At 41.3% G+C, this 11,080-nt stretch overlaps 1 protein-coding gene across 1 annotated transcript; it reads right to left on the reverse strand.

Annotated features, from left to right (window-relative positions):
- Positions 1-380: 380 nt before the first annotated feature.
- LOC146883811 (uncharacterized) lies at positions 381-1,429 on the reverse strand. Its single transcript, XM_085666715.1, has 2 exons — positions 1,081-1,429; positions 381-961 (listed from the first exon to the last, which is right to left on the reverse strand). The coding sequence occupies exons 1-2, from the start codon at positions 1,427-1,429 to the stop codon at positions 381-383; spliced, it is 930 nt and encodes a 309-aa protein (XP_085522841.1).
- Between the last annotated feature and the right edge of the window lie 9,651 nt (positions 1,430-11,080).

An 11,080-nucleotide genomic window follows, 5' to 3' on the forward strand; every position in this document is an offset into this window, starting at 1 on the left:
TATTGGGCCCAAAATACAAAGCCCAAAATAAAATCCTAATATAGTATTTAAACAATGTTAGCCCAAAAGATAAAAGCTTGGGCCCTCTCAACAGTTGAGGACCACTCTTCTTTTTGCATTTGGCCAAGGCTGGTGTTTGTCATCAAGAAGGGGCCAAGGATGTCCATTCCCCACTTTGCGAAGGGCCACGGGGATAGTATAGAGTGAACTTGCTCTTGTTTCTGGTGGATAAGGTTGCCATGCTTTTGGCATGGTATGCACTTTTTGATGAAGTCTTGACAGTCGGCCTCCATGGTTGGCCAGAAATAATCGTGCGTAGTCATGGTGCGTGCGCTAGAATGATAGCTGCATATGCCCTCATGTAATTCTTTAATGATGTACTAAGCTTGATCTGCCGTGACGCATTTGAGAAGTGGTTGGCCGTATCCGCGTTTGTAAAGGTCATCGCCTAACATCGTGTACCTAGCGACTTTAGTTATCCAAATTTTGTTGGCATTAGGTGGAGGGTTACTGGTTTGGAGGTACTGGATGTAAGGAGTTGCCCAACTGTCGGCTTGGTGTTGGGTTAGGTTATGGCAAGTACTTGTGATGGATGTGTCGGCTCTGACGTTTTCAGATCTGGGAATGTGTTGGATGCGGACTTGTTCGAAGGCGGACTGGACGACTTTCCAGACCAGAGGGTAATATTGTAGGAGGGTAGAGTCTTTGATCTGGAACTCGTCATTTAAATGGCCTACTGTAAGCTTTGAATCGGTTTTGCATGTTAGCGACTTGACACCAACCTCGCGGGCCAGGGATAAGCCAGCAAGGATGGCTTCGTATTCGGCCTGGTTGTTAGATATCTTGAAGGAGAAGTGGAGGGATTTTTCGATAAGGATGTTGTTGGGGCCCTCTAGCACGATGCCAGCAACTGCTTCCTTTGGGTTTGACGAACCATCAACATAAAGTGTCCATTGCTCCTCTTTAGGAGTTTGTTGGAGATCGTTGACAAAGTCCAGAAGGCATTGAGCTTTGATGGGGCCGTGAGGTTCGTAGCGGATGTTGAATTCGGATAACTCGACGGCCTAGGATGACATCCACCCCGCAAGGTCTGGTTTCTGCAATATCTTCTGAATTGGGTAGTCAGTTTTGACGATGATGTTATGATTTTGGAAGTATAGGCGTAGGCGGCGGGCTGCGTGTACCAGGATAGGGCCAACTTTTCCACCATCTGGTATTTGGTTTCGGGGTCTTGCAGGGTTCTGCTGACGAAATAAACAGGATGTTGGGTGCCTCCGACATCCTGGACCAGCGCGGCGCTGACGATGTGATCTATGGCGATGATATAGAGCAATAAGGGTTGATGAGTATCCGGTTTATGGAGGATACGTGGTGAGGTGAGGGTGGTTTTAAGCTTTTGGAATATTCGTTCATAATCATCATTCCACATGAACTTGGCGAATTTTTTGAGTAGCTGTATGATGGGTTGGGTTTGTTCGGCTAGTTTGGAAAGGAAGCGAGAAATGGCTGTGAGGCGACCTGTGAGGCGTTGTACCTCTTTGACGCTGGTGGGGCTTCACGTTTCAATGATCACATTGCATTTTTCAGGATTAGCCTCTATACCGCGCTGGGTGAGCATGAATCTAAGGAATTTACCGCGGTCGACGCTGAATACGCACTTGTCGGGGTTGAGGCGGAGGTTGTACTATCGTAATGCGAAAAAGACTGTTGATAGGTCCTAACCATGCTGGTGATGGCTTGGGGATTTGACAACCATGTCGTCAACGTATACTTCAACACATTTGCCCATTAAATGACTGAAGACTTTGTCCATCAATCGTTGGTAGGTCGCTCCAGCTTTTTTAAGGCCAAATGGCATGACCTTGTAGAAGTAATTGGTGTCGTCTGTGATGAAGGCGGTTTTGTTCATGTCGAATGTGGCCATGGGGATTTGATTATAACCGGAGTATGTATCAAGAAAGCTGAGGATCTTGTTACCGGCTGCGCCGTCAACAAGTCAATCAATATGGGGTAAGGGGTAGGCATCTCTTGGATAAGCTTTGTTAAGATCCATGTAATCAACACACATCTGCCACTTGCCGTTGGCCTTCTTAACTAGGACCACGTTAGAGAGCCAAGTGGTATAGCGAGCTTCTTTGATGAACCCTGCGCTCAATAATTTATTGGCCTCGACCTTGGCCGCTAGGCGTCGTTCCTTGTCGAGTTTGCATTTTTTTTCTGGGAGACATATTGGGCCTCCTTGTAAATAGATAACTTGTGGGATGCCACTTGAGGGTCAACTCCAAGTAAGTCAGCAGCTAACCAAACAAAGAGGTCCGTGTTGCCGACTAGGGTGGGTGTTATGATGTCACGTTGTTCAGATTCTAGCCCGATACCAAGTTTGATGAAGCGGCCATTTAGGAGCTCCAGGGGGTGGTTTCTTCAATAGGTTCAAGGCGAACATCCTGACCCACTCTATGGTCTAGATCGTCACTAGACAAAGCGATCTCAGAGCCGGGTGGCCGCTCAATATGATTGGTTTGCAGGATGGGGAGTTGTAGGCATAGGCTGGCCATGTAGCATTTACGTTCAAGGCGTTGGTCGCTATGAATGGTGAAGATGTCACCAGATGGGGAGGGAAACTTCATGACCAGATGAGGGGTGGAGACGACAGCGCCAAGGGTGTTGAGTGAAGGGCGGCCGAGGAGGACATTATAAGATGTAGGTGCATCAACGATGAGAAAACGGATAGGAATTGTCTTTGTTTGGGCGTCATTGCGAAAGACGGTATGAAGGTCAATATAGCCGCGGGTGGAGACTTGTTCCCCAGAAAAGCCATAAATCGGTTCATCATATCGGACCACGGCGGTGTCTAGGAGTTGAAGTTTCTAGTACGTAGCCCAATAGAGGATGTTGACGGAATTGCCTTGGTCGACGATGACTTTTTTGACTACGTAATTTTCTATTTCAACGGTGATGACCATAGGGTCATCTTGCTGGTGATCGAGGCCGTGAAAATCGTCGTCCACAAAGGTTATGGGAGGCATGCGGCGTCTATGATGAGAATGGGTGATGTGGTTGATGGATTGGATATGGCGGAGGTGTCTCTTTCTGGCGGATGAGGTAGATCCTCCACTAGCGAAACCACCGGAGATGGTGTTGATAGTGCCGCGTAGAGGAGGGTCGGCAGGGGTGACGTCGGTGCGAGCCGGTTGGGGGTCATGGTTTGCGAGTTGGTTTGGGCGTTTATGGTGGCGAGAGTCGTAGGGAAGGCGTTGGTGGTCGGGACGAGGAGGATGATGGGATAGGGAGGAGTGGTCTTCTCTGCGGACAAAGCAGTGGAAGTGGCTAGTACGCACCAGTTCTTCAATTTTATCCTGGAGTGCTTTACAGTCCTTTGTGGTATGACCATGGTTTCGGTGATAGCGACAGTATTTAGTCATGTCCGTGTTGGGGGGAGTGGTCGTCTTGCGTGGTGGTGGGATGAGGTCCGCCTGTAAAGCCTTATCAAGGAGGTGGGATCTGGGAACATTTAGAGGGGCGTATCTGGTGAAGCGAGGCTGTCGAGGTTCTCGTGGTCTCGGATCAGGACGGGGAGGTTGTGGGGTGGGGTTGGCGGTAGAGGGTGCGTAATCATTGCAAAATTTTGTATGGAGAGTTTGCATTTCCTCCAAACGGACGTAATCGACGGCCTGCAGCTTCAACTCATACATGGAGGCAGGTGGGTGTAGGTAGACGTTGTTGGCGAAGGGGCCGGGTTGAAGGGTGAGGGCCATGCACTGGAGTATCATCTCTTGATTAAGGCGTGGGGTGCGAACGACAACCTTTCTGAATCGATCAATAAATGTCCGGAGTGTCTCGCCTTGTTCTTGTTTAACGCCGATGAGTGATATTGTAGTAGTTTGATGCGGGTGGTTGCCAGCGAAGTGAGTGGTAAACATGTGTGAGAGGGTGTCGAAGTTGTCGATAGAGTATGGCGGAAGGGTGGTGAACCATTCGAGGGCGGGGCCTTTGAGGGTGGTAGGAAAGGCTTTGCAAAAGACGGCATCATGGGAAGTGTAGAGGGCGACGTGGGTGATGTAGACTTTGAGGTGTTCATCGGGGTTGGTTTCACCAGTGTAACGCTCCAGTGTGAAGGGTTCCCACTGGGTGGGAAGGGGGTGTTGGCGATGAAGTCGATGAAAGGGTGACGGCACCTGGGTTCGTGAGATGGGAGCGGGTGAGGAGGTATGGGATGGTGGACGAGGGTGGGAAAAGTGGAGGTGAAGTTGTGAGGAGGGATGTGGGAAGTGGGGAGGTTGTGAGGGTTGTAGGGTGGGATATGAGTGGTGGGGAGGGTGGCGACGGGAGTGAGAGTCGCAGTGTGTCCCAGGAGGGTAGAGTGGAAGTGAGTAGGATGGGCTGAGAGGATGGGAGTTTGTTGGGTGGTGGTGAAAGTGTGCAGGGTAGGATTGTACTCGCTTTCCTCTTCAGTAGGCTGGAAAGTTGGGGACCTTGCGGCATCAGATGTTTCCTTGGTCTTTCCCTTTTGAGTGGTATCGGCTTCGATCTTTCGCCTTAGGCGAGAATTTTCCTGTCGCAGTGCTTCCATCTCATCAACACTGTGCTTCTTCAAGTCAGCCAGCTCCTGTTGCATCTTGGCTTGACCTTCTAGGATGGCGGCCAGATCCGGAGTGATGTTGGCAGGTCCTGAGGGGCCAGCTTCAACTTACTTGTTAACTCCTGCTCTACTGCGGGTAGAGACCATTTTCGGAGAAAGCAGGTGGTAAAGTACTATCTCGTGCCCCCCGGTGGGCGCCAATTGTTCCTGCAGAGAACAAACAAGATATGTCAGGCACAAGTATTACCTTACCTTGGTCTGTCATCTCCTCAGATGGCCTCTTCCCAGCCGATATATGTCGCTTATGGGTATCTCGGAGTGGTCGGCTTGGACCCGGGAGGGGTTACCTACAGAAGGGACTCCAAAGCTCAAGTCAGCGAAATCTCTCAGAAAGTCAAATCTGGTAATTAAGGAAGTAATGAATGCGTACCTTTAATTCGTGGGGTCCATGCGTATTTATAGATTATTAATTATGTCTGGCCACGTCATGGGTTGGGCCCTTGCTTGGGCCGTAGGTGGGCCTGGGCCCTAGCCCAGGCCCTTAGTTCGATTATTGTGGGCTGGTGAATCTTATTGGAACGTTCTTTTTTTTGCTAAGTCCTTGGTTATTTTCATGGAGTTGTCGGCCTAGGCCGGTTACCCTTTAACGGCTTAGTCCGCTATTGTTGTTTTTGGCTTGTTTTATCAATGTCGCTTCTTAGTGGTTTAGTCCGAGTACTTGCTATTATTCGGCTTAGGCCGACTAGGTGTGGTACAGTTTTTATAAGAACTGAGTTGTTAGAAAGCAATTTTATGTTTGGTTGGAGACGACTTTGGGTTACTTTACCCTTTCTATTTTGTTGACTACTTTCTTAACAATACTGAAATTGTTATAGTTAAGTAGTATTAATTTGATCGCATCAATGGCACTGTTATCAACTGGCAAGCTATTATTGCAGGTTTGTTGAAGGATTTTCTAAAATGGTGGGTCCTTTGACACAACTGACTCAGAAGGATCAATCTTTCTCGTGGATTGATATATGAGAAGCATGTTTCAAAGAGATGAAGAAAAGTTTGACGAGTGCTTCAGTGTTAGCCATTCCAAATATGGCTAAAGCTTTTGAAGTATATTGTGATGCACCGTATCAAGTTCTCATATGTGTTTTTGATGTAGGAAAAGAGACTGATTTATGTATCTCGACAATTGAAGGTGCATGAAAGGAATTATTCTTCATATGATCTTGAGTTGGTTGCAATGGTGTTTGCACTGAAGACTTAGATACATTATTTGTATGGATCCCAATTTCAAGTTTTCAGTGATCATAAGAGTTTAAAGTATTTGTTTGACAAGAAGGAATTGAACATGTGGTAGAGGAGATGGATGGAGTATCTCAAGGACTATGATTTCAAACTTTTGTATCATCCAAGAAAGGCCAATGTATCAGTTTGGCCAAGTTTTGAACTAGTAATGACTTGTAATGAGTTTTGGTTTTGATGACTTAAATCAGTTTGGTTTATTTTATAAATGCTTTATTTTGAATAATAAAGTTTTGTTCATATGTCCTTTTTAGCAAGTGGTTATTTTTGGAATAGAATGTTGCGAAGTTTCCTATTTAATAGGCGATATCAGAGTTTTATATTTTGGAAGTTTGGCGATTATAAAACTACACGTGACATCTTGAAAGGGGTATTATAGTTAAAAGTCAAATCCAACAACAAACTAAGAGAGATGCTGGATACAACAATATGAGAAGGACAAATCATTGTTTAGGAAGGGGATTGGGTTTGACTTCATCTAAGCAAAGATAGGTTTCCTAAGAAAAGGAAGTCTAAACTTAGCCCTTGAGGACATGGTCGCTTTAAAGTGCTCAAGAGATCAAGAGAGTGAACAATAATGCATACAAGCTAGAGTTGCTTGAGGAATATGAAGTTCATGCCACCTTTAATGTCACTGACCTAATTCCTTTTGTAGGTCAAACTGATGATCAGGCATATCCTTCATATTTAAGGACAAATCCTTCTCAAGAGGGAGGGGATGATGAGAGACCTCTAGCTAAGAGACCAACCACCAAAGCCATGACTACATGAAGAATGAGCCTCCTTTGAGCATGCAAGACCTAAGATGAAGTTCACATGGGCCAAGGAGGATGTGAAGACCTATCCTAGAACTCTTTATCTGTAAATACTAGATTAGGATTTAATTTTGGGATTTGTATTATAGGTCTAGTAGAATAGGGTTTTCTTTGGGTTATGTATTGGGCCTTGGAGGGCTTTTGAGCCTTGGAAGTGATTTTGACCAAAAGAGAGTTAGGCCTACCTTTGGGCCTTGTCGAGAGCGCATTCTATAAGGATGTAGATCCTTCTTGCGTAAGCTTGGCCATCAAGCTACACCTTGGAACGCCTAGGAGCAAGCTCTATGTGACTTGCTTAGTTGGCAAGTAACACCTTCTTTATGTTGGCTCCAAATACCACATTCTATATCCTTTTTCCCTCCATTCTCTAGCACACCTAGCTCTCATTCTATCCTATAAATAAAGGGCTTAGGGTCTTGTATTTTCATTACTGAATATAGTGGAGAAACTCTATTGAGATGATTCCAAACATTTCTCCTTTTGTGTATCAACTTAGACTAGAGCTCCCCTTAGTGGCTTCCTGTAGCCTCCTTCTTTGAGTGTTGGTCTAACCTCACTTGAGAGCCTCCTCGAAACACCATAGTCGAATCCATTATCCTCCTCTCAACCTTGCTTTCACGCCTCCAACCTTCTCCATGGAAGTCTCCATCAATTCATATGGCTTCCTCTTGATGTTTTCCTTAAAGATGGACTCATCAACTATTAACCCAAAACTTTAAGAAAATGAATTTGTGTGATTGTTGTTATGGTTATGTTATTATGTTGTTGTTTACCCATTTCCTTAAGACAATCGATTTATGAGTCTTCTTCTTTATATGGTGTTCAATTCTATTATTGCTACCCAGTGAGACTTAGACTCACTCTTGAATTATTCCTAATAATATTTTTCTCAAGAGTAAGTCATATAGTATTTCCTTTCAAGTGTAAGGTGACATTTACTTAAATTGTTGTTGTTGTGGTTGTGGTGTTGTTGTTTTCACAACAGTCTAAGTCGGTCATCATGACAAACCATTGGCTCTGATATTATTGTTGAATTTTTTTTTCCTAAAATACGAAAGTTATAAAAGATGTTAATGGAGAAACTTGTTATTTTATTTTATTCCTATACTTTATATATAAAAATAATAATAATAATTGAATATTAAATATTTACGATATCTCAATTCTAATTTCCTAAATCTATATAGTAAGTAAATACATTTTTATCTTTATAGGTAAGATATTTCCAAAACTCAAATATTTCATAAAATCTAATTTAAATAAAAGTATATTACTTAAGTTTTATCAACACGGTCAAAATGTAAAATGCTAATAGATAGTGATAATATTAACGAATAATAAAAATAAATAAATATTACTATTAATTTTGTATACATTTAAAATAATTATTAGAATGTGTGGTGTTTGTGATAAATTAAGAAAAGAAAAGGAGAGTGGTTGGTTGTAGATGGAGTAAACCTGGAAGTGCATTGTTGGGACATGGGATGTCTAAGGTGCAAAGGGGTATGGATACCTCTGCATTAAATCAATGTCACCTTCTATCTTCTTCATCTCTTGTTTCTCTAGACAAAAGGGACAAGCCAATTCAATGACCTAAGGGGCCATGCCATGAGCCCAGGTTTGCTCCTCCCTCCTCTTCCGGGCCCCATGTGGGCCTCACCCCCTCATTCTTCCCACTGTTCTCTGCACCCTCACTCGGTCCCTCACCCTCCAAATTAAGACTCTCTTCTGTGTATGGGACTCATAAACAACCTAATAGCTACAGGATAATCTCCTGTCCTTATCCATTCCCCAACAACACAGACACCAAGGAACACATCTTTTTCATTTAAGATTACTACTTCCACTTCCACACCTCTCACCTCCAAATACAAATTATCACTCATTTTTTTTTCTTTTTTAAATCTCAATTTTTAAATCATACACATTTAACTTTTTAAATTTAAGATCAAATCATTAACAATATTAATCACATGCACATAACGATTGATTAAGTGCATACATAAGCAATAATGTCACGTAAAATACTTTGATAATCTCTAATACCATGGTATTAGAGATTATCATATGGCCATATGTAGTTTAACTTAATTATATTATTAATAATCCTAGATATTCTGATATCATTTTTTAATAGAAATTAAAGGCGTTTACACAGCAATTAACTCTATTCAAAATAATTAAGAATTTGTTTGAATAAAGTTCTTATAAATACTTGTAGAAAAATAAATAAATAAATATTCTCTAGCTAAACAGATTTTAGTAAGATGCTTAGTTTATTGCGAATCTCTTAATATGTGGTCAATTCTTCACTTACACATAGGATACAAATATTATTTTTAAAAGTATAATAAAACTTCTAATTAATTCATACATAATATGATTTTTAGTTTATAAATAAGTTCATTTTCATTTTAATATAAATGCTTATAAAAAAATTCATTCAAACATATTTTAACGAAACTCTGTTTCCTAATATATTTAAGACATGCATATTTGGACTCGAATAACTCAAATATTTGAATACATTGTATGAAGAAAATGGACTCATTTATTTGCTACATTTATTAGTACATGAAAGCGAACTATATTTGCATTAATTGGGTTTAAAAAGGAATCTCTATCTGTCTTTATAGGTCTTTGTTGTTTTTTGGCTAATCTCAGTCCAAGTTGAAGCAGCCGGAGACACATCCCTGAGATGTTTTCTGTCGTCTTTGGGATGTTTCTGGCAATTGAATGAGTGGTTGACGTCCTCTACGTCCACTCCCCTCTTTATAATGTATAATTGATGTTAATCATGAATCTAAGCACTGTTAAGTTTTAATCACTGTTTTTATTGGTTGGGGGAAAGTTGTGGTGTCAATGTCACAGCTACATCCAAATTTAGCAAATCAATACGTAACTGGATTTATGTAAGGCATACCCGACAAACCATGTATCCGACAATTTAGTTATAGCTTTAGATCCTTAATGCTGGATCCCCAATAAGCCTTATTTATTTGACAGATTAGATAACAATTATGTTACAAATACAAAATGAAATCTTAAATCATATCCCAATCACAAACTCTAACTCATCATTACCATCTAGGACCAAGATTAATCGGGCTACATGTGCGTGTACTTACCAGGTAACTTGTTATCATTACCATTTAAAGGGCTTTTTGTAGATTTACTAGTACATCTCAGGATTAGACATGCAGTCATGTTAATCCCACTCAAGCTTTGTAATAACCCATGATAAGACCACATAATCACTTTCTTAATCATGTTTTATGATTGGACCAAAGGCAAAGATGTTTATATGGATGCATCCATACACAGATGTCGGCTTAATCATCACGACAAACAAGCTTCTACATCAAGCTTATCACAAGACTGATCCTGTCATTTATCTTGAATCGAATGACAAGTGGATGTAGATTTTCATTTGACATCAGATTGTGACAGCACTATTAACTGTTTTTTTTATTTTTAATTAGTTCCAAAAACTCATCAAGATGGAATAACCTTCACGGTTTAGTCATTGACCATGTTACTGCTGTTTTTGGTATCAGTCGGTCACTGGTAAAAAGTTAATGCACCCTTAACGTACGCACGAATCTTATGTACTTCTTGATTAGCCATGTCCCAACCCATGTCATTAATGACTGCAGCTTTAACTATCATGGAAAATCACTGAAACCAGCTACAGTATATAAGGGTGTGTCTATAGTCGTTCATTTTTATCTCCCAAAAGTTACCAAACAATGATGGTCCTAAAGTACTCGAATCCATGTTGATGATTAAATCCTAAGTTTTCAAAGTAGCAGCAGTAAATAATTAGTCGTACAATTTACCTTACTGTATAGTAAAGCGAAGAGAAGAGAAGGGTCCATGGGAGTATTTACTTGGGAAACTACAAGTCCATTATGATTACATTAGACATGATTAGACGTAAAGTCGGTTATGGTTACATAGCTAGTACTTGATTATACAGATTCAAAGCCTCATTTATATTTTTCCATTTTTTTTCTATATTCCTTCCTTCTCCTTGAGGTGTATAATAATAACTTTTAGGTAAAATTTAATAAATCAATAATTAACCTTTCTCTAACTTCTTTATTACACCGTCTGAGGAAGACACTTTAACGTCTTTCAAGCTCATGCTTGTTGCTTTATATGCACAAGTCAGAAGGGGGTTTAGGTTCAGACTTGTCATAGGTTGTACCCACAGACAATAATAGGACCCATCTATTTATTTATTTTTCAAAACCATGTTTTATTTAAAAATACATTTTAAATATTTTATTTCAAGATGAAGTAACTTTTTTTTTTATCTATCTATAAATAAACTTAATTTATTTAGATATACTCTACTTCCTTTTGACAGGAACCACCAAACCTCAGA

This window comes from Vigna unguiculata, chromosome 9, assembly GCF_037176805.1.
Source record: "Vigna unguiculata cultivar grain cowpea cultivar isolate G323 ecotype 2 chromosome 9, ASM3717680v1, whole genome shotgun sequence".
In the NCBI taxonomy this organism is placed as follows: Eukaryota; Viridiplantae; Streptophyta; class Magnoliopsida; order Fabales; family Fabaceae; genus Vigna; species Vigna unguiculata.